The 27,412-nt window shown below is 37.8% G+C and overlaps 1 protein-coding gene across 1 annotated transcript in view; it reads left to right on the top strand.

Annotated features, from left to right (window-relative positions):
* The first annotated feature begins 5,518 nt into the window (after positions 1-5,518).
* The window catches only part of nxph1 (neurexophilin 1), a 70,567-nt gene continuing 48,673 nt past the window's right edge, over positions 5,519-27,412 (top strand). Inside the window, exon 1 of the mRNA XM_059350486.1 lies at positions 5,519-5,839. Within this exon, the coding sequence (XP_059206469.1) occupies positions 5,786-5,839 (54 nt within the window). The 5' untranslated portion in view covers positions 5,519-5,785. The remainder of the gene's footprint in view (positions 5,840-27,412) is intronic.

Here is a 27,412-nt window from a genome sequence, read left to right on the forward strand (position 1 = left end):
TAGTCCAAAGGTGCAACAAAAACTCAAAGAAGCAAATTATTAGAAGAGAAAACAAACATGAAAAGTAAAAATTGTAATCATCCATAGCAGGCCAATTTCCGGCCTCAACTTAAACCAACCAAATTGAGTGGAGTCCTGAGCACACAGATGTGTCTACACACTGTGTGTACGCAGTTTGTCCTCCATATCAGCTGTTTTAGTTTTCTGGATAAGCTTTTTGACTTGTTTACTACCTGTCTGATTGCTCATGTATCTTACCCTGCTACATGTCAGTATAGTGCTGTTCAACTCCTTTGCCAATGACATCAACCTTAACTTTTAGTGCCAACTTCTCCATTGTCCTTCTACATTATTAATGCAAAGCACACACGGTATGGTTAAGGTGACGTAACTATGGTCTCCTGCTCAAACGTTGGACACACCATACATACAGCCTTTAAGATGATTTAAATTCCTCCTACTGCTATACTCAGCCAGTGATGAATAAAAATAAAATACTCTGTTCTCTCAAGTAAGTGTCCTGCATTCAAAATCATACCTAAAAAAAAGTAAATAAATACGAACAACAAAATATACATTAAATAACAAAAGTAAAAGTACTCATTATGCACAGTGGCCCTTTTCATCATGCTATAAGGTTTATCAATGGATTGTAATTTTTGATGCATTATATATGCATATGCATATTTATAAAGCTCATTTCAGCTACCTCATATAAAAATAGTACCTGGTAACATAGTAAAATGAAATTAGCGTTTTCGAATAAAGGTGGTGGATTAAAAAGCACAAACTGGGTTTCAAAATGTAGAAGTGAAAAGTAGCATTAAATGGGAATACTCAAGTAAAGAACAAGTGCCAAAACTTTTAACTTAAGAACAGGATTTGAGTAAATGTACTTGGTTGACATTCCACCATTGCACACAAGACACACTACTTCCTGCACTGAAATTTCAAATTGGCACTGGACATAAATTGTGCAGAATCACCTATAATGACTTTAAATCCCTTGGAATGGTGGGTAGCAATCTCACCGCATTCCCACATCTTAGCAATAAACTTGTGCGTACAGTTTCATCGTAACCAATAGAAACAATGGCCATCGCTCCAGAACAAAACCCAACTTATAATACATCCGATTGATCCTGTCACCCTTTCCCTTTGTTCAAGATATTTTTCATTGCACCCTCCCCAATGGTTTATAGCAACATAAAGATGGAAGGCAGTTCACTCTCCCAAGTTAAGTTCTGAAAGTATTAAGCAAAAATAAGTCTCAGATCTTTGGCGGTCTTTCAGCTGAAGACTTGTATTCAACCTCTTTAATAAGCCAAATGGAAGCTCGAGGTTCCATCCCCGCTCCTCAACAGTGAAGCCGGCAGTCATTCTAATTGTGATGAGGAAGCAATTGATGTGCAGCAGCTGCATCCTGTGACCGACGCTCCGCTCAACCATTTGTCTCTGTCAGCTCCCCCTCAGCCCGCCCACCCTCGACATCCTCCTGAAAAGCACTGCCAGCCTCGACCGTGACTGCAGATCGCCAGGCCTTTTGTCGCCACACATGGCGTGAAGCATGCCCTCAGCCCTACTGGTCAAGCCCAGTTTGACTCCTATTCCTTGCATGGAGTGACACTTCAGATGGCAGCTGGTTGGGCAGCAGCCATGGCAAACCTGCTGCCACCGCGTCACAGCCACGCCTGAGGGCCTGCAGCAACATCTGCCCTCACAATCGGCGATGGAGTTGAGCCAGCCAAACATATTCATGCCACTGCACGCTAGCGTCACTCAGCTGGGCAATCATCCTCTTTCTCTCTCTTGTCTTTATGTCTTGCCCCTCCTCCTTACAGCCCAATGGTAAGCTATTAGGAAAAGGCTGTAATTTTCTTTCCCAAGCCCCGAATAGACACCAAAAGGTATGCTTGGAAAATTAGCAACTTGACCCCTTGATTATACTCTATCAATGGAAGACGATCTGGTACTGAAAAGAGGAAGGCGAGCAGGTGTTTGATTGAGAAGTAAGAAATGTTTCTTTTTCCCTTTTTTGTAGTGGTTGGCAGGCATTCATATCACTCTGGTGAATGGTTCTCATTCTGTGACACTGACACAACTCAGTGGCTCAGTTCTAACTCTATGTGCTTCACTGGTGCTCTATAGTGCCCTTAGAATGCATTGAGACTCATATTTCCCTATTGACTGTCGATGTTAATGACTGGGAGCGCATTCCAAAGCATTAGTCAAAGTATTAAATAGCTTTTGCATTTTTATTCACACTTTTATTACATTCATTTTGACATAGCAATGCCAAACCATCCTCATATAAGAGGTGTATCTGAACTCAGTGTCTGTAGGGGCCAGTGTTGTTAGATTTTCATAATCATTAATGGAATGTCTATTGTGAATTTGAGTATTTACACCATTCAAGTAGCTTTTGCAGGCCTCATGTTAAGTATTTCATGAAACTGATCCCAGTCTACACCAGTCCAGTTACCATGAATGGAATTACATTCATATTGGATGATTCTGCATCTCACAATTTACATTCTGTGACACATCTCATTATGCATATTAAATTTAAAAAATAAATTGGTGTAAAGCACTTTGAGTTGCATTTATATGTATGAAAAGTGCTATATAAATAAAGTTTGATTGATTGATTGATTGATTGATACTATATAAAAGTGTTAGCTTTACCTATTCAAGTACTATACTTTACATTCTTTCTAACCATTTTAAAACTAAAATGATTATTTCAATGTTCTTTATGTTTTCTAGTCTTATAGGAACTCATTGTTCTTCCACTTATTTCACTCGTCCATCTGGACCATCAACTTGAAAACTTAAATGTGATTTTATTATCAGTGTTAGATCATAAATGTAAATCAAGTGCAGCCTTTTTAACCTGTCTGCACTGATAACTGCATTGCTACATTATATTAACATGATTTACTAAGCTATCATTACCTGCAAAAGCACTGAGCATACTCTGCCTGTTTGTTGGAAACAAATGCTATGTTGGATGACATGTAGCTCTCTTTCCTATGGAGGTTAAAGTCATTTATTGTAAGTAATGCTATGCCGGGTAGTGCAGTAGAATGATTTTCAAGTTGATGTATTGTCTAAATAAAATATGTCTCGAGCCTACTTATAATCTAGCTATATCAAAGTGAAACGAATGGAAGCCAGTGAGTCACTGATAAGTGAAAAGTGAAAATCCTGTCCTGAATCATTATGGGATTCAGAATAAATTGTATAAAATATATAAAGAACTGGCATAGCCCAATATGTTAAGCTTGGGTTAAGTTTAAAAGGTAAAAAATATATATATTTCAACATTGTTACCAGACAAAAAAGACGATACTGGACAATACTGCAAATCCTGCAAGTGTTTTTACATCTTGTACCAACTTTTAAGTTCATGTCCCTACAATATCTGTGCATGTCAAATATAGTATGGTCAATGTTTGAGAGAGATTGTTGATAAATTATTAAAAATAAAGCCACCAGTGCACATCTGTGAAAAAAAAAGAAGTCTCTGACATTTGAATGTGTTACATGTTCATCCACCACCCTAATCTCCACACTTTATTTCTGCCTTAAATAAAGACCATACGACGTCATAGAGTGACACTGAAAACTGGCACTGGACATAAAGCATATAGCACAGAATAGATCAATATAACAGCCCATTCTTTTCAATCACACACAAATAACGTGAAGTAACTTACTTACTATGGCTAGCCATGTCATTTTCATCCCTAAACCTAAGCAAGTAGTACCATTTCACAACGTTAACAGGTCTCAGTAAATGGTTAACAATGCTTTAAAAGCCAGAGAAAGGGATATAATTGGCATGCAAAAAGCTTAAAATCCATGCAATGTTAAATTGTCCTGCAGGTCCTGACCCTTCTGGACTTAAAAACTCTGACATTTAAGGCCAACCTGCAGCACTCAGACTACCAGTTCAACAGACAGACCTTACAGAAATAAAAAAAAAGGAAATGTATAGGCTAAATCTGGATGAGACATATTTAATCAACATACAGTTAATGTTAAGATAATCCTGAATAATTGGGCATTTTAGCTCCCTGTCTTAAATATTGTGCTTCATTACAGCCACAATAGAAGTCAGCCAGACTCACGTGTCACCACATGAGCTAATAAATACGTGAAAACAAGGGTTTTCTCATCCGAGGTTGAATTACCAACCAAGCAAAGCTAAAACATAGTTAAAGACTAAAATGGCCAAGACGTTGTTCCTTTTCCTTTTCAGTCCTGTCCTATAAAGAGTCTCTGTGTTGAAATCTTTTAATATGTTGCCAGTAATATGCTAACATGTTCCCAAATAAACATGTATTTAACTAAAACATAGAGAACTCTGGGCAGGCAGCAGTGCAGATATAGTAGCCTGCAGGGAGGGCATGGCAGGGGCTTAATCCAGAGGTTTAATCAAGCCCTGTTTTCATCAAATCTTTTGTTCATATTTTTGATTCCATTTTTCTTTAAACCAATTTAAACGTTTCAATGGTTAATCCTTAAGATTTCAGTTCTGTTTGATTGGATAAAACATGTGGTAACTGGTGGTAATACAAACATTTACACAGTACACGAATGGTGGACTCTGAAACTGACACTGCAAATATTTGAAAAGTAATTAATCAGCAGAAATGCCATCAATTAATAGCAGTGGTCTGACATAATAAAAACATTAAGGATTGTAGCTTTCAACCTATTTCAAGTTCAAGTTAACTTTTTTTCCCTGTATTCTAGGACAGAATATAATCTTTTTTCAATAATCCTCTCTCTCTCTTGGACAGAGCTTGAAAATATTCTCTCTGAACATGCAGATGTTGTCACTTGTATTAAGAAAATCCGTTTTTAGGAGTACAGTTTATGTCATAACTTGACAAGATGGGAGATTTGTGTGAAAATGCGCAAATATGTTCAGCAGCTTGTGGTCATGTTATTAGCAGCGTTACTGGCAATAATGCAGCAGGTTGTGACACTGACAGTGAATATGAAAATATTGCGAAGAGCTGCTGTGTTTTTATTCAGGTTTGAAGCTCTTCTCATGGGTCTGGATGGAAGAAGAGGGTCTGCCTGGAGTTATTGGCAGCGGAGAATGTCAGCTCATTCATCTACATCAGGCGCACAAACCAGCAGCGAAGGTGAAACGCTTTTTCCTCATGAGCATCTGATTATGAAAAAAAGAGAGAGCGAGAGAGAACGAGAGAGAGAGAGAGAGAGAGAGAGAGAGAGAGAGAGAACTTCGCTTTCTTCATCCTCGCTGCGTCTTGGACCAATCTCCTTTCGTTTTATTCGTCTTTTCCTGCCCCCCACCCACCCACCACCCCAAATCGTCCCTCCCCCCTGGAGCCACAGTCTCCCTGGTTGTGTTGTGAGCGCGTGTTATAAAGCGGAAAGTGCCACAGTTTTCTTCAGATTGGAGCGCTCAGACCTTCAGACAATCAGGACCTGAGCCTGCTCACAGCTATGACCCCTCCGCTCTCTCTACCTGGATTAACTCTCAAGTAGCCGCTGTTTGTTGCCCCTGCGCCCCCTTCCCTCCCTCTGCCACCATCTCCACCCGCAGCAGCCTCCCCGGCTCCACCGTCCTGCTGCCCAGTCTCCAACTCTCACCTTTGTTCTGCTGTCATGGGGTGCGTTGTGTCCTTTTTATCTGGGATGCTGAGGGGCATGACCGTGCTGTGAGGCGGATACCAGGTGGATTTATGGTCCGCAAAGCCGCAACTACCAGCTGAGGGAAATTAGTGGAACTTTGAGCTCCGGGAGGATGCAGGTGAAGTGTTGGTGTGCCGTGTTCCTCTTGACGCCTGCAGTTTGCCTGGTGAGTTAGATTCTCCTACTCTGCATGCACGTCTAGGTTAACTTTCTCCACTTGCCGCTGTTTTGACAGACGGTACAAGAGTAAAAGACATAATTGCTATTCATTTCTCACTGCGAAATCACTTTATTCAGTTCAAACGTGGACGTTTCCAAATGCGTAAACGGATGTTCGGTTGATTCACTGCGTGACATAATGCATACAATATTCAACTGTGATTCAAACTTTATCTCAACACTTTTCATAACTGTTTGGTAGTGAAACCAGGCGGGTATTTCCTGTGTGCAATATTAAATTGCATTTACTTTATATTGATGAGTAAATCGGGCTTTCGCGCAGGGGAAAACGTGTGATGACGATGAAAACTTTTAAGAGTATTTCCAGGCTGTTATTTGAATACTAAATACCTTTAAATGTGCCTCCTATAACACCGATCATTAAACTACATAGGCAGAGAAATGGTCTCATGGGGGCGCCATAGCAAACCAAAGGACACACTCCACAGCGGGTCAGACTGGGACCACGAGGCAGAGTCCAGTTGTTTCACTGGTTTTTCACCAGGCGAGTGTAAATGAAAACATGATTATGATTCACGTCATTTTCGTTGCAGTTCAGCTGTACAAAAAAAAAACATTTTTTAAAAACCCAGCAACAACCCGCATTTAGATTAAAACTAAATTCTGGTATAAACTTAAATTACGCTTGGTTATATAGATGACAATATATCCTGAAACACAGTTTAGTTTAAGTTTTCTAGTAAAGTTGTGTTTAAATTGACACACCGAATGGGGCTTTCCAATCAGTTCCATTATTATGACACGACAAAATGACAGTTTTACCTTCCGCTGTCTCTTTCAGACACAGACAAAAACAAACAAGAAAATTAAAAAAGAGAGGAACTTGATTCTCTTGAACGTTTTAAATTCTCAATTTATTTTCAGATTGTTATTTATATGAAATATCAGGCCTGAAAACAGAGAAAGAATAAACCCGACTGTTTTCTAATAACAAACCTTCAGATTAAAAAGGGCTATTCTCAATATTATTGGATTTTTGAATCCGTGGGTTACATATTGTAATATTCTATTAATAATATATTTAAAAAATCTCACCTGAGATCTGAAAATAGTTTTTTTTTGACGTTGACTATGAACGCCAGGAGAAACTGTATGAAATGCAATCATAAAACACGTCAATAACTTCCCCTAATATAATCGCGCACATTATAAACGTGTCTTTTTGCAGCCTGTATCTGCTGTGGATTTAGTGTGTAAATGTATGTGACCTTTATCTAAAACGTTCCACACAAAGGAGAGCTCGCAGCTGGTGGACGTGGAGCTCTCCAAGGTGCTGAAAGTATTTAACACTACTTCTCCTCTAAATATACACAGAACCAACGTGCTTTAAGTGCCAATATGGGAATGATACCAGGCCTAACAATTATAATATATATTTTAATTAAAAAACATACATTTTAAATCGACTTTTGGAAATAAAAAGTCATGTTTAAAGACGATGTTGTATTATTGTTTGACCTCTTTTTGACACCATTACATTTTTGCCTGCAGATTCCAAATTTTTGGATCTTCCTCTGGAAATATTTCTCCTTGCTGTTTTTCTGAATTCATTTTTGAAGTATTATGCAATTTATAGAAGTCAAGAGAAAAGTAATTTATTGTGAAATTCCTACTGTCGAGGGACAGAGGTGTGTGTGTGTGTGTGTGCGTGTGTGTGTGTGTGTGTGTGTGCACTGGTGATTAAATCAACTATGCTTCTCGGATAAATCCATCCTGTTCGCTGTGTGTCTGAGTTGAATTGTCTAGCTGAGGAAATAGAAAAAACCCTGGACAAAGCCATCCCGCCCAGAGTAAACCGAGCTTACTGTGTAGCCCGTTAACTGTCAGCTTTATCCACAGCAGCCGGGATTAGAGCCGAACTTTGATGGTTTTATTTCGTGTTAAAGGCTCTTGTCTCTGCTTAATCCTCTTGTCTGAGCGCCGCGCCTTGACCCCGATAACAGCACAGCCCAGGTAGACAGCAATACAGTATAAAGCACAGAGCGGGACCATCACCTTTCGCTCTGCTATTTAAATAACACGCTTACAATTTCCCCCTTGACAGCAGAATTCCATCTAGGTTTAGTTCGCATGATTTTTTGTTCAAACTTTTCTTTTTTAAATTAAAGTCCTGTACTTTTAATCAGTTTACGTGAATAAAAAAGATGAAGGTTGTGAGCTCACTTTACACAGCTTCACAATACTGACATTCACAATCAAACTTTTGGAAAATCTTCTAATATTTAAGCAATCTCAATGATTTTCCTCTTTCAAACTAAGATCGCAAAATGTGCATATTCATTTGATAGTATTTCTATGTTTACAGCAAGGGCAATAATTCCCAATTTCAGAATTCACGTTTGTTTGATTTGGCTTTTTTCTTCTTCTCGAAAATACACATATTCATTTAAATGTGATGTCATATTTATATGTTTCATCTCTCTGGCTCTTTTATCTCTGTTTTGTTTGACATTTTCACATGCTATACCTGGGTGTTGTCTGTGAAACAGTAGCCTATAATTTGTGAATTAAAATTGTAAAAATGTTGCTTTTCCTTATTTGCTCTAATATGAATTGTATAATCATTTTTTATCCTTGTTGTATTATTTTTGCTGATGTAGTGATGCTCTTCTGTTGAAGGCTCATTAGATTTCATGTCATCCATTGCTTCCTTTAGCCACAGATGTGAACTCTGACTACAGAAAGGATTTGAAACATTTTGACATTACTGACAGCTTTTTATTTATTATTATTTTATTTTTTTAATTGGCAGATGTGATTGTATCTGGGCCATGAAGCAGCATTGAGACTTGAAATCACTCCCCCTCGCCCTCTTCTCTCCCTTGGGAGTAACAGATGCAGTGGACCACTATCAACACTCATATTCACATTAAAGCGTTACTATCAAACAGTGCAAACGGGGCCTCGGTGTCAAACACGGTGGGGAGGAAAAGAAAGCCCCACTACAGATCACTACAGCAAATCTCACACGGTGTGAACCCTCTCAACTCCACCCCACCTCCACCCTGGACCCCCTCACACTACACCCCCTGCAGCCCACAGGCCTCTAAATTAGCTCATAATTATACAAACGCAAGGTGTTTTAATTTTGCTGTTTGAAGTTGAATTCAAGAGCGGCCAGTATTAATTCAAGCAAAGACATTCACACAAATGCCCACATGCTGTGCGACTTAGCACACACACAAACACACATATATGGGCCACACATGCATTTCATGGCCATCAAGTGGGAGCGGCGGAGATTGCGAAGCGTGTTTTTCTAACCCAGAAGTCGACTAAGTGAACATTTCTCTTAGTTCCTTGTTCAACCTTTGTGCTTCTTAGCTTTTAAAGCAGCATGGAGGCGTCACTTAAGAGCTATTCAAGCCCGACTGCTGGAGAGAGCCGAGTACAATAGGCTGAGAGTTCAGTCTCGGAGAACAACGCTGCCTTTCCCCCATCGCCACTGTCACTGTCTCAGTGGCCTCAGCTCAGTCCAGTTACCCAGGCCTGTTACAGTCACCGGCCTCGCTCAGTGACAAGTGGTGGCCAGCTGCAGCAAGCGCTTTCATAAACAGGACGTTCGAAGCTCTTAAAAGGGAGATCTAAGGGTGCTTAATGGACTCCAGCAGGCCTCGGTGGGGTTTTAGATTACCTTTATTCTGAAGGAGTTTCCAAGTGTTATTGACAATAGTTCAAAGATCTTTAGCAGGTTTCATGACTGTCTTTAAGGTTAGGTATTGATGATTAATCTCATAGTAAAACATGTTTACGCATTTAACATTTAGTGCATATGTATAATATACATAATAATATATAATGTACGATGTATGAAATGTCAGTCGAAAAATGGCAAATATTCTAATAATAACCATATTTTCTATGTCATTGAGAGAAGAGCATTGAGAGAGAGCTCTGACAAGTTGATTTTTACACTTGTGTACACTACAGACACAATTTCAGGATCCATAATGAAAAGTTCTTTTAATTCATGTATTTTGCAAGAGAAATCAGCTTAAAAAAAAAAAATCTGAAACAATGATTTTGTCATCAGCTTTTGACGTCTTGTCAGTTTCTACATTTTCGGTAATGTCTCAGAGCTGCAATTAATGATTATTTATGAAACTCTTGATTTGTTGTAATTGATTGATAAATAATTCAATCTATAGGATTTCATACAATTGAAAAAAAATTGTCCCTACAATTACTCAATTAAACGTGATTTCTTCATATTAATGATCTGCCTGACCAACAGTCCGTAACCACAAACATTCAATTTACATTATATAATAACATGAAAAGCAGCAAATCATCACTGCAAAATTGAAGCAGAGATTCTGTCCCTTTTGCTTTAGATATGACTGAAAAGATTAGTAAATTGTAAAAAAAAAAAAAACCTTCAGATTATTTTTTTGTTTAATAGACAAATTAATTACTCTTCTAATTGTTTCAGTTCTAGTCTTAGTAATCTGTTACTTGTCCCAATGTAGAAATGCTTTATTGTATTCCCATCTGTTTCATTGTCTGTTGTGTAATGTTACATGGTGTACACAGCCAGAATTCTAAAAGTGAAATTGGAATTTGATATAACATATAAAAAAAATCCTATCACAAAGTCCCCCAAAAATAGGACTTAAACAAATTATGAATTTTTTTTCATTAAAGTAAAACCGAGGCTTCATGTGTGAAGCTGACCTCTGACCTCTGACATCAGAGCGCTGCTGTGAGTCAAGGAAGATTGATGGTGTGCAACTTTGGAATTGACACGTCAAGGTGACTCGGTGTAGTTGAAGTGCTTTATACAGCATGAACTGTAACCTGGGTGACCTGCCTCTGAGTCCTGGGCTGTGTGATCTGATCCCGGCCTCCCCAGGCAGCTGCGTGCTCTGACAAACAGCGAAAAAAAAGAAAAAAAGAAAAATAGAAAAGCAAAAAAAAACACTTGACCTTGGTGTTTGGCAATAAAGTCAATGGTAATAGCACCTACTGTGATGTCTGGAATCGGCACTTTGGGCTCCTGCTTATTTTTCCTCTCTGCATGTATCAGTGCAGGGATGATTATTTAGATATAGAAGGGGGACGTCTTGTATCTCTCACAGAGTTTAATAGGAGACAAATCCTCCTCAAATATTCCCAGTACAACCACACAGTGTGATGTTGCAGCCTGAATGTGGTGTGTGTCTGTGTGTGTCTGTGTGTGTGTGTGTGTGTTTGGGGCGGTAGGCATCTGTGATTAATGACCACAGCCTCTATTCTCTCCTCCACGTGCTGCTCCAGATTTTCAATTGCGTTCACAGTTCAGAGGTCAAAGCTGGAGCTGATCATTGAAGGGCGTTGTTCTCAAAAAATTCCGCCCAGCTCACAGTCCTGATCCCGTAAGAAGCTTCACTCCCCTCGCTTCCCCTCTCCACATAGAGCAATCCGTTTATGGCGAGGAGTGTGACACCTTGATAGCAGCACTTTGAAGCAGAGCGAGAGTGGTAGACAGAAGTGTCTCTGAAGCGACTAGATAACCCGATAAATAGATCGTCTGACTCCAGAGTCGGCTTGTCATTGCTGAGTTCATAGAGCAGACCTCTCCAACACTATAATATCTGCATCCACCTGAGATGATTCAACAGTCTGTTTGATGTCTGTCACTTTTTTTTCATGATTTATCCTGATTTATGACATTAAACATTTAAAATCAACCAAAATAGCAGATGGTTATTAAAAGATGTAGTTGAATACAATTATTTAAAGATACGCTTATCAATGTCTTTCTTTTTAAATGACAATGAATCGAATGACTGTGTATATATGCACCTAAAAACAGCCAGACAGTTGAAGTACAGGTATCTTCATTTTTGGCATTCTAGGCAGGCTGTCGTCATGAACGGATAGTTTTATAGTTCCTACGAAAAGTAATGCTCTCAAACTTGGTATTTCACAAAATTTCTTTCAGTGAGGAAGCAACATAATGTTAAGAGCTATATACAATGCCTGTCAGATGGGCTGAAGGTGTGACAAATGAGTTTCAACCAGGAGACCGGAGTGTGTGTGTGCTGTTGAGGGAAGTTATGTCCAGAAGTAGTGCTTTTTAAGCCTAACCCCATTCTCTTTCCTATAGTGGTGCTTAAACCTTAAGGGAATGGCCTTAGTGGTTTGCTCTACTACCCCAAGGTGGCCAAATTAATCAGTGCTGCGAAGAGTTTTTTTTTTTGGGAGGGAATACATAGAAACTCACAGAAGAGCCGCATGCCGGATTTGAACCTGCAACCCTTTGCTGTGGACCGTCAGACAGGCATCACTGTGTAGACAACAACACATGGTTTATTTGGCAAAAATTACATTTTAAACGGCATGCCATAATATGTATATATATATATATATATATATATATATATATATATATATATATATATATTATATACACATTATATAATACATATTATTATATATTACATAATATGTATATATATATATATATATATATATATATATATATATATATATATATATATATATATATATATATATATACATATTATGGCATGCCGTTCAGGAAATTATTATATATATATGGATTCAAAACCTGAGAATATATATATATATTGAAACTTGAGAATTTATATATATATATATTAAAGCCTTAAATATAAGGTTTTAATATATATTCTCAGATTTTCAATATATATTCTCAAGTTTCAATATATATACTCAGACTTTTAATATATATATTCAGAACATACAGTTGAAATATTATCTGTACTGTGTTCTATCTGTTTTGCCAGCTATATCCCCCCAATTTGGAACACCCAGATCCACACGTCCTTCCTATATTTTGGGAGCATTTTTGATATTACTGGATGGAGGAGATGGGATGACATGCAAGCAAGCATTCACTAAGCCAGATATCAACTAGGGATGCTGCAATCAATGATCAATTCTGCCACAGAATTATGGAATGGAATTAAACCCCAAAGGTCAATTCAATTTAACAGCCCAAAGTTACAGATTTTCCTCAAATGCCTTACAATCCATTCATTGCACTCTCTATCTATCCTCTAAAATAATACACATGGATTTTCTGAACTGCCACACTGTCACACACACACACACACACACACACACACACACACACACATGGAAAGCACAAGCAGGCAGGAGGCAGCACTACTGTCAACTGACACCAGTTTTAAAATCATGTCAATTTCCTTTTTATAGATCCAGATCTTTAGATCCTTGATTTAAGAACTAAACACAAAAAACATACATTTGTAACAAAAATTGTGTTTCATTGTGTGTCAATTTTTTATGAGGGCATAAAACATTATTATGGAAGTATACATGCATTTCAATGCTCAATTAAGTCTCATACATTGTTGCAGGGTTGATAGTGTTTGTTCCCCAGATTTGGTGCTAATTCAATTTTTCTATTTTTACCACTCAAGAATTAATAAAGAATTGTCAAAATCAAACTGCAAAATACCCTCTGTGACCTGTGGGGGCTAACTTTTGACTTTCAGAGGCTGCAGGCTAATTCTGACAGGAAGTGTCATTACAGTGAAATGGTTACTATGGCAATCACATCATCACACATGAATACAGTTGAGATCATTGAATCCACACGTATCTCATACCCAGTTAATAGAATTCTAAGAAAATATAGGGACCCCCGTATGCAGAAATATTCACATTTTTGGATAGGTGAAAATAACACATTTATACTGCATGCAAAATTCTGCATGGTTCTATGCAGCCTTATAAAGACAGTTTGTCTGCTGGGACCGCAGAAGCTCCCACAGGTCTCAGAGGGTTTAAGGGCTTCATTTAAATGAATCTGAATTCTTGCTGAGATGTATTTTGCACTATTACATGTAAGAAAAAAACACAAAACTGATTTGTAAACTAGTTTTAATCAACAACATTGAAAAAATTGTATTTTAAATGTCTTAAAATTTTTATATTACTAGACAGATTTTTATTATTTAGTTTGGTTTCAAGCTTCTAGATAATTTGTGAAGTTAAGGAATCTGTTGTTTTATGAAATTCTTCCATTGAAGACCTTGAGACTAATGACTTGAGATTTTTACAGTGCATTACCAATTTGCATTAATTCATATTCAGTTCCAGTTGCTCAGGCCAAAACATACGATATGAACAACACTTGACACTGCCACTGCTGTGGCCCCTGTGTCAAATTAATAATAAAATGATCAATTTATAACAATGAACGACGGAACAATTCTTACCTATTTTTTGTTCAAACAATATCTCATTGTACACAAAAGGAACCCAGAATGTGTCCATTGTATGATAGTTTAATTGTGCAATAAAAGCTAAATATAAAGATCATTCTCACTATACTGCACTTTCAAAATTAAAAAAACAATAATTGTGCACAAAAATGAGAAATGTCATTGTCGTACAAAAATAACTGTTAATGTTGGTAAGTCTCATTGTTTCAATCACTGTAGTTTTTCCAAATATGAGACTTTTAGCTAAAATAAAGGTTTTGAATGCTTAAATATAATTTTTGATGATATTTATAGATCCAGATCTTTAGATCCTTGATTTAAGAACTAAACACAAAAAAACATACATTTGTAACAAAAATTGTGTTTCATTGTGTGTCAATTTTTTATGAGGGCATAAAACATTATTATGGAAGTATACATGCATTTCAATGCTTTATTAAGTCTCATACATTGTTGCAGCAGTTTTTGGGTTGATAGTGTTTGTTCCCCAGATTTGGTGCTAATTCAATTTTTCTATTATTACCACTTTTTCCAAATATGAGACTTTTAGCTAAAATAAAGGTTTTGAATGCTTAAATATCATTTTTGATGATTTTTAATGTGCCCCTCTGATTAAACACTGGCCCCCACAGTAAAACTGGTCTAGAACCGCCACTGAACAACACTGTCTTTGCTCTGGTACTGAATGGATACAATGCAGCCTGTGATTTTGGAGTTGTATAGTGATGGACTGCCTTGCTTTTTAACCTGATGACGAGCTTCACTGACCACCGAAACAGAGCAGGCAGAGATGCTGCTCTCTGAAATAGTGGAAATGGAGAGGAGGAGGATGCCTCCCTCCACTGCGTCGGCAGTGATGGATCTGCCATCAGAGCTCACGTCTGCTGCACAGTCCAACAGTCACGCCACCCGCTGATGGGAATTACCAGCCATGTCCGTTATCTTCTTCTTCAGATCTTTCCATCCTGTAAGGTTACAATGACTGGCCATGCGGGCACTGTCACCCAGCTCCAGTAACATGTATGGATGACTTTTAAAAAAATCAATGAGTGATGAACACTTCTGTGAGCACTCCTATCCAGGGTTTAGAGCCATATATTGGTTGACAATATTGGACTATTTCTGTAGAAGGGAAATCATTGCAGGGGAATGTGAAAAGATTTTACTCAACAGTGTAAAACTGCAATGAGCCTGGTTTCGCCCTGTCTAAAGAGCCGTTAAAGAATTCTATTAGTGTGGGTTTCACTGGAGAGTTGCAGTAAGGAATGCTTTAAATGCTGTTTCAGGGATAAAATCCCAGAGCAAACCACTGTATTCTTGTAACATTCTAAGAAGTAATATACAGAATTGAATCTAAAAACCTGTGCTGGTAAAACCTTCTCTGTATATCTCGGAGTTTACATACCACCATTTATATATTTGTGCACAAGCACTGGGGCCTGTCTCATAAAGTGGGATTAGGTATTTAATCAGCCTAGTTTGGGCTTAATTGTTTCATGAACATAGTTCAAGTTCAACCTAAGCTCTGTTGCCATTGTAACAAATGCAGCAGACCATATGTCGTTTTTGTTGAGGCTTACATCCTCTAATTTTGTCAGAGTTTCTTCCACAAAATCAAATTTACTGTTAATTGAATTATAATGCCATTATATTGTAATTATAATTCCTGCTAGTTCAGCACAGTTTGTTACACTTTAATTCCATCACTTCTGCCTCCAAACATTGGGTAACTTTATCAGTAAAAAAATTTTCATAGTGTGCACGTAATATCAATGTTAATGTACAGTAGTATCCTATAAATAAAAAGGCTAACCTTTACAGCCTACGTGCAGGTCAGCATTATGATAGCCTCCAATTCAAATGTCAAAATATCGTTTATCCATGTCCTTTGGAAATAGAGAGGTAGCCGATCGCTGAAACCCGAGCAGGTGCCAGGTGCCACCACATTATCCTGAACTATGATTTGCTATCCGCCATGTTTTTTAGAGGCTATAGTATGCTTTGTTTGTAAGCTAGACTCAAAATATTTGCATCATATAAAACGAGGTAAACTAAAGAATCCAAAATTTTGTAGAGACAAAAACTGGCAGGGCTCCCTTGACCTCTCACATCGTGATAAGTGAATGAAAAGTGGTTCTGCTGAATGACTGAAAATGGTCCCCATCCTACCGCAAAAATTGTTTAATTCTTGCAGATATTTCTAAAATTTGTTTTGATACCAAATCATAACCTTAAGGACTTTTTTTAGGGATTTTTGACCATTTTATCAATTCAAATTGGGTGGTCAAAAATCGCTAGTTTTTTCATAACTTATAAGACATACTTGAGCAAGGAATGGCCATTATAAACGTTCATCATAATGCTCTAAGCCCTTATACTCTCTTAAACCTTTACAATTTGAATGGACACCAAATTAAAACACACAATTCATGACTACCGTAGTTGTGCTGATCTTGTCTCTGATCCAAAACTTTAGCTGAGCTGCATCTGAAATTAATCTTCTGGTTCCCTGCGTTCAGATGCTGTATATATATATATATATATACCACTTCTATGTGGCATTTACTGTTGACCAGCCCGTCCCCCTAAAGCCATCCCCTCATTGCTGACCCCCACCACCCCTAAACAAAATACATACATGGTAGATCTCTAAGTCTCTAACTGGTGAATAAATGTTATTCCGACTGTGTGAGCCCAGTTTTCTTCATGTGGGATGATGTTAGACATCAGTAGTAGCCAGTTCATTGCAGTGAGGGCATTTCTTGAGTCTCGTCCTCACTGTATAAAATGAGCTACTGTGACCTTTAGGATAATCACAGCCTCATGAAACTTTATAACCAAAAACTAGAAGATGACCAGCTTTCCCAGGTATATTGACATGGGAGAAACAAGGGAATCTCCAAAGTGACCAAAGCTTTGAACCCAAATCACAGCATGGATTTTTCTATGGTGTTCTAAAGGTCTTGGTATATTGATGGACTATTGTATGGTGTTTTTGACAATTTTTATCGATTCTCCAAAAAATTGCATAATTCAGACCAAATGTGTGTAACAAATGGTATCGAGGCAAATATTTTTTTGGGACATAGCTAAACATGGAAATGGACTTCAAAACAAGAAATATTAACGTTGTGAACCCTCATACACCTTAATCGTGTTTTGATTTCATATGCTTCAGACCTGAGTAACACTTGTGTGCATTTCACGGTTTTATAAGTATGTTTAGATGGCTATCAGAAGTATTGATAATTTTCATAAATAGTTATTAATTATTAAATGATATGATTTGATTTACTCAAAGTCACCTTGAGATGGGGCACCACTCTCAAACAGAGAAAAGATAGTTAATTTGACTAAATCAGTCTCATAAAGTTACTAAACCATCAATTTGGAACTTATAATTATGATTTATAATTAACTTAATAATGATAACCAAATTACCATATTAATATTCAGTAATGGTTGAAGGAATTTGGAATTATTTTCATGGAAGGCTTTTCATAGAAGAGGTTAGCATAACACTCATACATGTACAACATTAAATGGACAGCATGTATATTTCCAAAGGTATTCATTCTTAAAAAGCAAAGTAAAGTAAAACAAACAAAAATATCTACAGTCTAATCTAAGTGTGTGTTTGTGTGTGTGTGTGTGTGTGTGTGGCAAGATGGCCGTCTGAGTAAGCTCAGAATTGCATCATGGGTACAGACAATGAGTCATAATCCATAAACGAAGATGATGGAGAGGAGGAAGGTCTCTGTCTTACCTTGGAGAACAAAAGATCATGTTGAATGTTGAAATGTTTGAAATATTTTTCAAAGCTGTATGTCAGTAGTTGGTAGAGTTTAGCTGCATGCAAGGTTGAAGATTTGGTTCTGAGGGTGGTCAGGCAGTCCTTTGCTGGATCTGGTTGCAAACTCGTCGCTGCTGTCTTTTTGAGTATTTGTTCACTCGCTCCTGTTCGTTTGAAGCAGTTGAGAGACCTCCTGTCATGGTCTCTGGGCTGACTGCTATAAACTTTGTGTTCACTAATCAAAAATCTTGTGTCACTGCTTTGGTGTGACTTCTCACAAAGCCATTGGGAGAAGATGGGCTGCACCCTCTTGTCTCTATTGAGAGAGCTCAACAGGAGGCCTAAGCCTTTCCTCTGTGTGGAGGCCTAGTCCTCTGAGTGGAGCTGCAACAGAAGAGAGAGAGGGATTGCCTGCTAAGGCCAGACCTGGTCTGCTGGGGACACCGTGTCCCCATGCAGACCATGGTAAAATAGAGTGAAGCAGTGGGATTGCAGAGTTTTTGCAGCCACTGTGACTTCCTGTGGTGGCAGATGTTGTCTGACCAATGAGGTGATCACACATCTGTAGATGCAGCTCCACTCTTTGGCTGGGACAGAGTTTGATGGCTGTTTGTGTGCTCTGTTGGAGGACAAAGAGGATCCAGAGCACTGTTGCCTTTACATTCAAACATGTCCAGTATGTGTAAATGAGCAACATCCATCTGTGGCAGACCTGCTGGTCCCAACAATAGGTTTAATTAATTAATTCATTAATTAATGATTTGATTAAGTCATCCTTATTAGATTTTTTTTTACCAGAACAACTTGACACACAGTGCTGCTGCATCTCAAATTAATCTTCAGGGTCACAGCTCAGATGATGTCCACCACCTCTATGTGGTATTTTATTTACTGCCCACAACCCCCAATTCTCAATAAAAGGGGACCATATTTTAATTAAATCCATCAATCCACATTATTATATTAATTGGGAATCAAACCATCCAATAATATAGGACTGATCATGCTATTTATAGGCCTAACTTAGACTTAGACTAGAGAGACAGAGACAGAGAGAGTGGGATGAACCCCGGGCTGCTGGGGTAAGAACCCACCCTCCACCACTGATGGTACTAAATATGAAAGCTCATTTGCTGTTTCCTTTCTCCAGGAGTACTTGAAAACTATTTAAGTGTTTTTAGGATCAACTGGCACATGATTTCTACTCACAAAGACAACTTGATCCACCATTATAAGAACATTTTCAGCAGTTTAAGAAGACATTTCTTTCTTAATAACAAATTTAAGAAAAACTTGAGTTGAGGCCCAATGTCGCCTAACTTTTTCTTTTGCTCTTGTCATAATTATGACAGCCATTAGAGGGCTGATCTGATGCCCCTGGGGATATCCTTTGTGCATTTTCCTTCCATAAAAATTATGGAATTACTTCCACTTCTATGGTTAACATTTTGCTTGGTTCAGGCACAAAAAGTACTTTGCCATTGTTAGGGAGAGATTGTGGGGTAGGGAACAAGATACTAGCCATGGTCCAAGTCACAAACGTGACCAGCATCTACTCTGACCTTCCCCTTTTATAGAGAAGCTTTTATGCTCTGTAATGTCCACCTTCCACCTTTGCACATAACTGACATGTAGGACCACTAGAGGTCCTTATGTAACATAAACAGAAGAACCTTAGTCTGAGAGTTTTGTTACCATTACCAGTTGTTACCAGTTTTATCTCATGTCGTGCCCTAACAAGCTTCACAAATAAAATCATTAGCTTGAGATACCATGCTACATGTAGTTTAGTTTAGGTTGATGCTTTGAAACAGTTTGCAGAAAAATGAATAGGTGGAGCAAAAATCATCTTCTTAACCCTTTATCAGGCAAAGAACTATTTGGTAACTTCAGGTAATATTTAGAGAAAAAAGTTGCAAATGGGTTAGGTTAAAGTGGCAAATCTACAAGAAAAAAAGTCGCAGATTTAAGAGATTTAAAGTGGCAAATCTGTGCAAAAAAAGTCACAGATTACGAGAAAAAAGTGGGAAAAAAACTACTTTTTTCTCCCAGATTCACCACTTTAACCCTTAATAGGGCACTCATTGAAATCCTTGCAAATTCCAAATTTTAACCCAAGAGAATATTGGAGGATATTACATACAGCCAGAATGTGTAAAAAAAACCATACGCAAATAATATTTTGAGAAAGAAGTTTACGAGATTAAAGTGGCAAATCCACAAGAAAAAAATGCGTAGATTTATGAGATTTAAAGTGGCAAATCTGGCAGAAAAAAGTTGCTTTTCCCCCCTCCTTTTTCTTGTAAATCTGCGACTTTTTAGAACAGATTTGCCACTTTAAATCTCTTAAATCTGCAACTTTTTTTCTTGTAGATTTGCCACTTAAATCTAGTAAATTTGCAACTTTTTTCTCTAAATATTACCTGAAGTTACCAAATAGAGTCCTGATAAAGGGTTAAAGCTACGTTTGAGTTCTGAAGAATCTACTAATATGTTGCAATTTCTTGCAACATACTACATAAAAGATCACACAATTTTTCAGAGCAGGTCTTCACCCAACCCTGTTTTAGTTGCTTCTATCAGGAATCTAAGATATGCAAGCGAGTGTAGCAGAATACTCTAATATGGGCTATTTATTAAATACTGCAGCTAGCCATCTGCTATATCTGTTCTCCTCCAATATCAAAGCACAGCCACATCCTGGCATTAAATCTTCAAAGCATTGACTCTCTCCGACACCTGTGGTACTGTTTCGTACAAAGCCAGAAATAGTGAGAAATATGTGAGGTGTGGAACAGAAGAGGAATTGGAAAGAGGAGGGGTGAGTGCCTGGCCTGCTTTACAAGTATAGTACTCCGATTGTCAACACCCCAGTCTGTCAGGCTGGGCTCTTTTAGCTGTCACTCCGGGCAAACAAGCTGATATTTAATGCAGCTGAGGAGAGGCAGACTGTAAATTGTCAACACAGATGGTTTTTTGAAGAGGAACAAATGATGAAGTCAGTTAGGTTTAACAACAAAGTGACAACCTCGGTGTTCTCCCTTTCCCCCTCGGTGCTCTTAGATGGTGAAAAGGGGAACAGTAAACATCAGCAACTGTTGTCATAAAGGAAAATAGATTGATAAATGATGTACTGAGTGGAAATGTTGGGAGCAAGGTTATAATAGTTTTGGATTTTTCATTAGTTTTAGTTTTAATTTCGTTGTGAATTTTTGTCTTCAAATTCAGTTAGTTTTAGTTAGTTTTTAGAGCGAGTTTTCTAGTTTTAGTTTAGTTTTTATTTTTTGAAAATGCTTAGTTTTAGTTTAGTTTTTATTAGTTTTAGTGTTAGTTTTAGTTTTTTTGTAATGGGCTATGTGTTGGGTGCCAGATTCAAAGAGGTCATAATACATTTTGCCTTTATTTCCTTTGGTTTGTCATCTCAGCCCCAATAAGGTTATTAACTCTTACAGTTCTGGGTGTTTTGAATTTTGGTTCGAGTGTAGACATCCCAGTCTCAGTAAACATATTTACCATGTGTTGCATGTTCAAATAGAAACACTGAATTATGAATGAAAAAAGTTGACAAAAACGAAAACTAAGGACATTTTTCACTATAATTTTAGTTAGTTTTAGTTAGTTTTGTAACCACACAATAACAGTTTCAGTTAGTTATCGTTTTTTTTAAAAACTCTAGTTTTTATTTTTATTTCAATTAACGAAAATGTTTTTTCAATTCTAGTTTTCGTTATTTCGTTAGTTTTCGTTAACTATAATAACCTTGGTTGGGAGTTAGTGTAACTAATTGTATGGTTTACTCAAACGACTTTCTACAGAGTAGTTTTGACTTGATTTATAGTGATCAACACTAGTTAGTCTCATGTTTTATAATGTTCTCTTGTGTGAGTGTTATTTGAAGATAACAATGATGGAAGCTAACAGCAGACCTATTGGCAATACTGCACATCCACAGAACTTCAGTGGTCAAATTAATCAAAAACTAATTTGCAACAGCTAATAATTTTTGTTCTAAGGGCTAAGGTTGTCTTTGAAGAGGCACTAGTTGCTGAAATCCAATATAGGAAAAAGGTACAATAAGCACAACTCAAAGCTCCCTGAAGTTTGACAAGCAATATTTTATCCCAACAAGCCCGACCTCACAAGAAGAATGACACCACTGGTCATTTTTACAAATACATAAAATGACTTGTGATTTCCTGACAGATAACCTCTTGTCTGAACAGTCTGAACAGTGTTTCAACTATTACCCAGAGGGCCGTCATCAGTCACTGTTGGTTAACCCCAACACAACAGCAGCATTACAGTGTCCTCATGCGCATCCGATGGAAATGATCAATCAATCCAGTGTAACAGTCTGCGTTTTAGCTTATGCTAAATGTGCTTTAACCAACATGGTATCAGGAATCCGTGAAATAGCCACGGATTCACTTAACTCAAAATCCGTGGAATAGCCACGGAATCACTCAAATTTCCGTGAAACTGACACGGATTTCGCTACAATGCAAGTTAATGACAGTCATATCCCGTGGCTATTCCAACATACAAAGTGATAATGTACATTCACTGAGTGAAGATTTAGAAAATAAAACATATATTTCTCGCTAGAAATGTGATCAAAATCCATTTTTATGCAGCAACTAAGTCAAAATATTGATGTTTTCACAAAAAATGAGAGAACTGTCCGCCATGTTTTTTTGGACCTAAAAAGTCACGTGACTTGGAACAAACCAATAGGAAAAAATATCCATGGATCCATATGACTGTCATTAACTTGCACTGTAGCGAAATCCGTGTCAGTTTCACGGAAATTTGAGTGATTCCGTGGCTATTCCACGGATTTTGAGTTAAGGGAATCCGTGGCTATTTCACAGATTTCTGTGAGACCAGGTTGGCTTTAACACACCCAATGCAAGCTTTACTTGAAGTCCATTGAAATCTATTTTATGCTAATAACTAAAGTGATTGTGGGCTACCTACACCCAAAGCTACCTGGCTGTGAGACCACTTACTCAAGTTGTCCTCCAATTCCTGAATATAAATCTTCATAAATATAATTAACCCCAAAAGAAAAAACACAAATTATGTTTATTATTTGAAGCCACTTTTTCACATCTCATTCAGTTGTATGATTACATCCAATCGGGTGCTCAAAACTGTGCCTGGATGGATCCCGTGTAGACACAACACAGATGAAGGACAGAAGCTGCCACTGTTGCTCAGCTCTAACATGCGGCTCAGCCAAATGTTGTTTTCTGAACCCTTACCACAGTGATGGTATGTTAGAAAATAATCATATGAACCATTTTTGTCAAAGCCACATGTCTTCATGAAGGCAAACCACTTTGGAAAGCAATGTGTGTCCGTTTTGAAGAATTGTTGCACTGTATTAAATCTTCCAACCATCAGTGATGAATGTGCTGAATACAAAAACACAAAACTATGACCCATATTATCCACAAAAGACTGTTGACCTGATTCCTTCATCTATATAATATACAATATTATTAATATTATTATATATATTATTATATCCCTCATCTATCTAATATATAATATTATTATTATTATATATTATTATATCCCTCATCTATCTATTGTATCCCTCATCTATATAATATATAATATTATTATATATTATCATATCCCTCATCTATCTAATATATAATATTAATATTGTTATATATTATTATATCCCTCATCTATCTGTTGTATCCCTCATCTATATAATATATAATATTTTATAAACCTTGGCTTTTTTTTTAGATGTATTCAACACAATTTTTAATATTTCAATATGATTTAGCGAAGTTAATGGATAAGTTCAAGGTTAAAATGAATGATTTATATATATATATAAAAGTAAAAAGTAATGTAGTTGAGGGTGGAGAAGGGGGTTAGTCAAAACAAGCATTTTTAAAATTCTCATAAAACTTTGTTTTATTAAAGTGAGTGAAAACTGCTATTATTGATTACACAAGTTGCCGTGTGTCAATCAGCTGTTCCCTACTGGGTTATATGGGCTGCAGCTGTGTTCAATTGTTGTTATGGGCTTACTTTTTCAGGACACACTCCCCAGGTGGTGCTGTTGGGCACTTCGACATAATTATGGATTTCATAATAACAAAATTAATTTCACTGCAAACACACTTTAGTGTAGGTCTTCCTGCTTCATTTATCCATATCTTACAGCACAGACCTTTTTGTCCTTTTTCTATTTTGGATGAGGGCTGCAGTCAGCTACAGTCTTTATCAGTCCCCCAATGCTGCAAATGACAGCATTTGATTACTTACAGCCCTGGAGATTGTGGTGATATTGATTTTCAGAATTACAATTTTTTTTTGCCTGTGGATGGTTTCCAGTCACAGTGGAGGGCAGAGAAAACAGCCACGAGGAGTGTGTGTCTTTGGCTGACAGCTGTCAATCACACGTCAGCAGCATGAGAGTGATCCTTTAGAGAGATGTTGCAGTGGATGAAGAGGAGAAGGCCTATTCCTCCCTTATCTCTCTTTCTCATTTACCTCCCCCTCTCTGTCTCCTTGTCTGAGCTCCTTTTCTCCACACTTTCTCCTCAGACTCACATGAATAACTCCTCTTATCAAGCTGACCCTCGACTTGAAGCACTCTTTCTCCCTTCCTGGGAATAAGATGTACTCATCCTTATTGTTTGCCATTTTCTAGATTTCTGTCCTCTTATCATTCCAACGGCATCAATTCATGTTTCCTACCTAAGGCAGAGAAAATGAATTCCACACAGGGCCTTGTGCAAACATACAGTGTAAACATGCTCACATGCATTTCCCTGTTTGCTGTCAGCCCTTCCACTTAGTAAAATAGACTAGTTTAGATCTGGGCTGGAGAGGATGATTAAAGCTGTGGGACTATTGCAGCTGATGGAGACACTGCAGCATACATGCAGACGTTACTTTTCCTAAATCAGCTGATGTTCAGTTAGAATCGCCTTTGATGCAGCACACTGTGTTGTCATCTGTCTGTCTGTTTGCTTGCTTGCTACCACAAAGCCTGTTTGGTTAATGGATCAGTATTTTGTCAGTGTAGCAGCTTATGCTGCAGTCTGGGGCAGAAATGCAGCTCATGTACAGATGAAATTCCATCAAGTCTGCTGTTGATGTGTATGCATCATAAAGTCATCACAGACAGTTAAACCTCCAATAGTTATTTTGTATTAATTTGATATTGAGGCCCCGTTTACACGAGGACGCTCGCGGGTAAAAACAACAAAATATTTTATCGGAAGTGCCTTTCGTTTAGACGGTGACGGCATTTTGGGGGCTTAAAACCGCAAAAATCTGAAACCACCTTCCAAAGTGGAAAAGTTAAATACGCTCCGCCGTAGCGTGTCCGTCTACACTGACAAGACACAAAACTCTGCTCAGATCTGCTCACGTCACGTATGTGTTTACGTCACATACATGCTCCAGTACAGGAAAATAAACAAACATGTGGGATTATTTCCATGCGTCGGACCTTCAAGCTGCTCTGGCAGCTCTAATAAACTTACAGGAGTCTTTCCACCAAATGTACAGGATATGTAGAGATAGTATTAGTGAACAGAGAAGGATCTGGAATTACCTCTATCACATTTTGGATGCAGCAATTCGTCGGAGGCGAGCCAGACGGCTGTGAACGAGACCTGGGAGATCTAGTGATGGTGGATAACTTTGTGGAAGGAGTAGCTGATGAAAATGTGTGGCGTGAAAACTTCTACATGCCCAAAGATGCTCTTATCGCTTTAAGTGATGCCGCCTGGCATGCATACAATCGAATTTCACACACTTTTGCGTCACCGTATGCAGCAGATTTCCTCCCGAAAATGCTCGTCTAAACGAAGAATAAAAAGTGAAGACGCGACGCCACTTTTGCGTCTTCTGTTCAGACCGTCCTCGTGTAAACGTAGCCTTAGGCTTTAGTTATAAATGATCTGAAGAAAGATCATGATATGTTCTGTAGTTTAACAACTTTAAAGCTGGAGTAGGCAGGATCCAGAAAATGGCAGAATTAGAAGTGAGACCTCCTCCTGCAGCTCTTCCCCTCCCCTCTCTGCTGAGAAACTTCGATGGACTGTTTTTAAAATGACGTCTGGGTCAAAAACATTCTCATTTTACCGCTAGTAGGCCGTGATTTAGTGATGCCTAGTTTGACAGTTTTCCTGCAGTTGACAAACAGTCAGTGACATATTTGACAGCTGCGTTTGAGACTACTGTGCTCTGATTGTTTTGTTTTTTTAGGAGGATTTTAACAAATGCAATTTGGAGCACAGATTATCTGCCTCATGTGTGACTGATTGACTGAGTTTGTTTAGTTGTAGTTAACAGGTAAGAGTATGACAGTTTCAGCAAAAATATATTTATATAAAAAGTAACCAACTGTAACTTAACACACACTCACTTATTCTTTCCAGATAGTTAATAATAATAATAATAATAATAATTAACTTAAGCATGATAATAGAGCAACATAATTCATATCAGAAATACCACAGTTAACTCTGGTGAAAGCACTGAAAATTATTTAGTCTATGTCCAAGACATAAATGAATTTTCACACTCAATGCTGTGAAAAGATGTGAATATTGAAGTGAAGATTGTGAATTTATTAATTTGAAGATGTATTAAAATATCAGGTATATAGCAGTTTAAAAATGCATCACAAATGATTTGACAAACACACAGAATCTGACCAACAGTCTCAGTCTCTCTGTGCAGGAAAGCTGCTTGATTAAGATAAGAGCAGCTCTGATTTAGGAAATCCCACTGCACCATTTGGGAACAAAACAGGAAATCACGAGACCTTACGCACAAATATTATAGTACCAGAATTAGAATCTCTTTTTGATACTTGTCATTAAACCCTCACAGGGCTGTCTTTCTAAGAAACTCTTGTCGTCTGTCAAGATTTTCTGCAACATTTCCTACAAGAAGGTCTGATGCTTTTCTGGAAATAAAAATTGCTTTGCTGGTGAAGTTGTCAAAGGTGAATCAAAAGATGTGGGAGGTACTTGTATACTGTGTGTTACAGAGTATACAAGGACCTCCCTGTCTCTCCCCACATCTCTCTTTCTGCGTACGTGTAAGCATTTATCAAATCAATTATGGCTGATGGAAGTTCCTCCTAACAGGTAGTGAGGTGTCTGGCACACAGGCCATTACTTAAACATTAGCTGCTCAGGGGGCAGAGAGCGGCTCCACCATGATGAAGTGTGCCTGCTGTGTGTCGAAAGGGTCAAGGGAAACTTCTGAGTCTAAAAATTGAAGCCAATGTGGAAGTGCATTCTTTCTAATGGCCAGCAGGGGGCGACTGCACTGGCTGCAAGAAGTCAGATTGTGTAGAGTTCTACAGGAGAAAATCAATAATTCCCACTTGATTTCTGTAAAAAAAAAAAAAAACATTTCCATGTCTTCTACAGCATAATCTTCATTTTGTGAAAATGTACAATAAAGAAGGGTATGACAGGAGGCCAGGGGCCAT

Source organism: Centropristis striata, chromosome 14 (assembly GCF_030273125.1).
Source record: "Centropristis striata isolate RG_2023a ecotype Rhode Island chromosome 14, C.striata_1.0, whole genome shotgun sequence".
Taxonomy (NCBI): Eukaryota; Metazoa; Chordata; class Actinopteri; order Perciformes; family Serranidae; genus Centropristis; species Centropristis striata.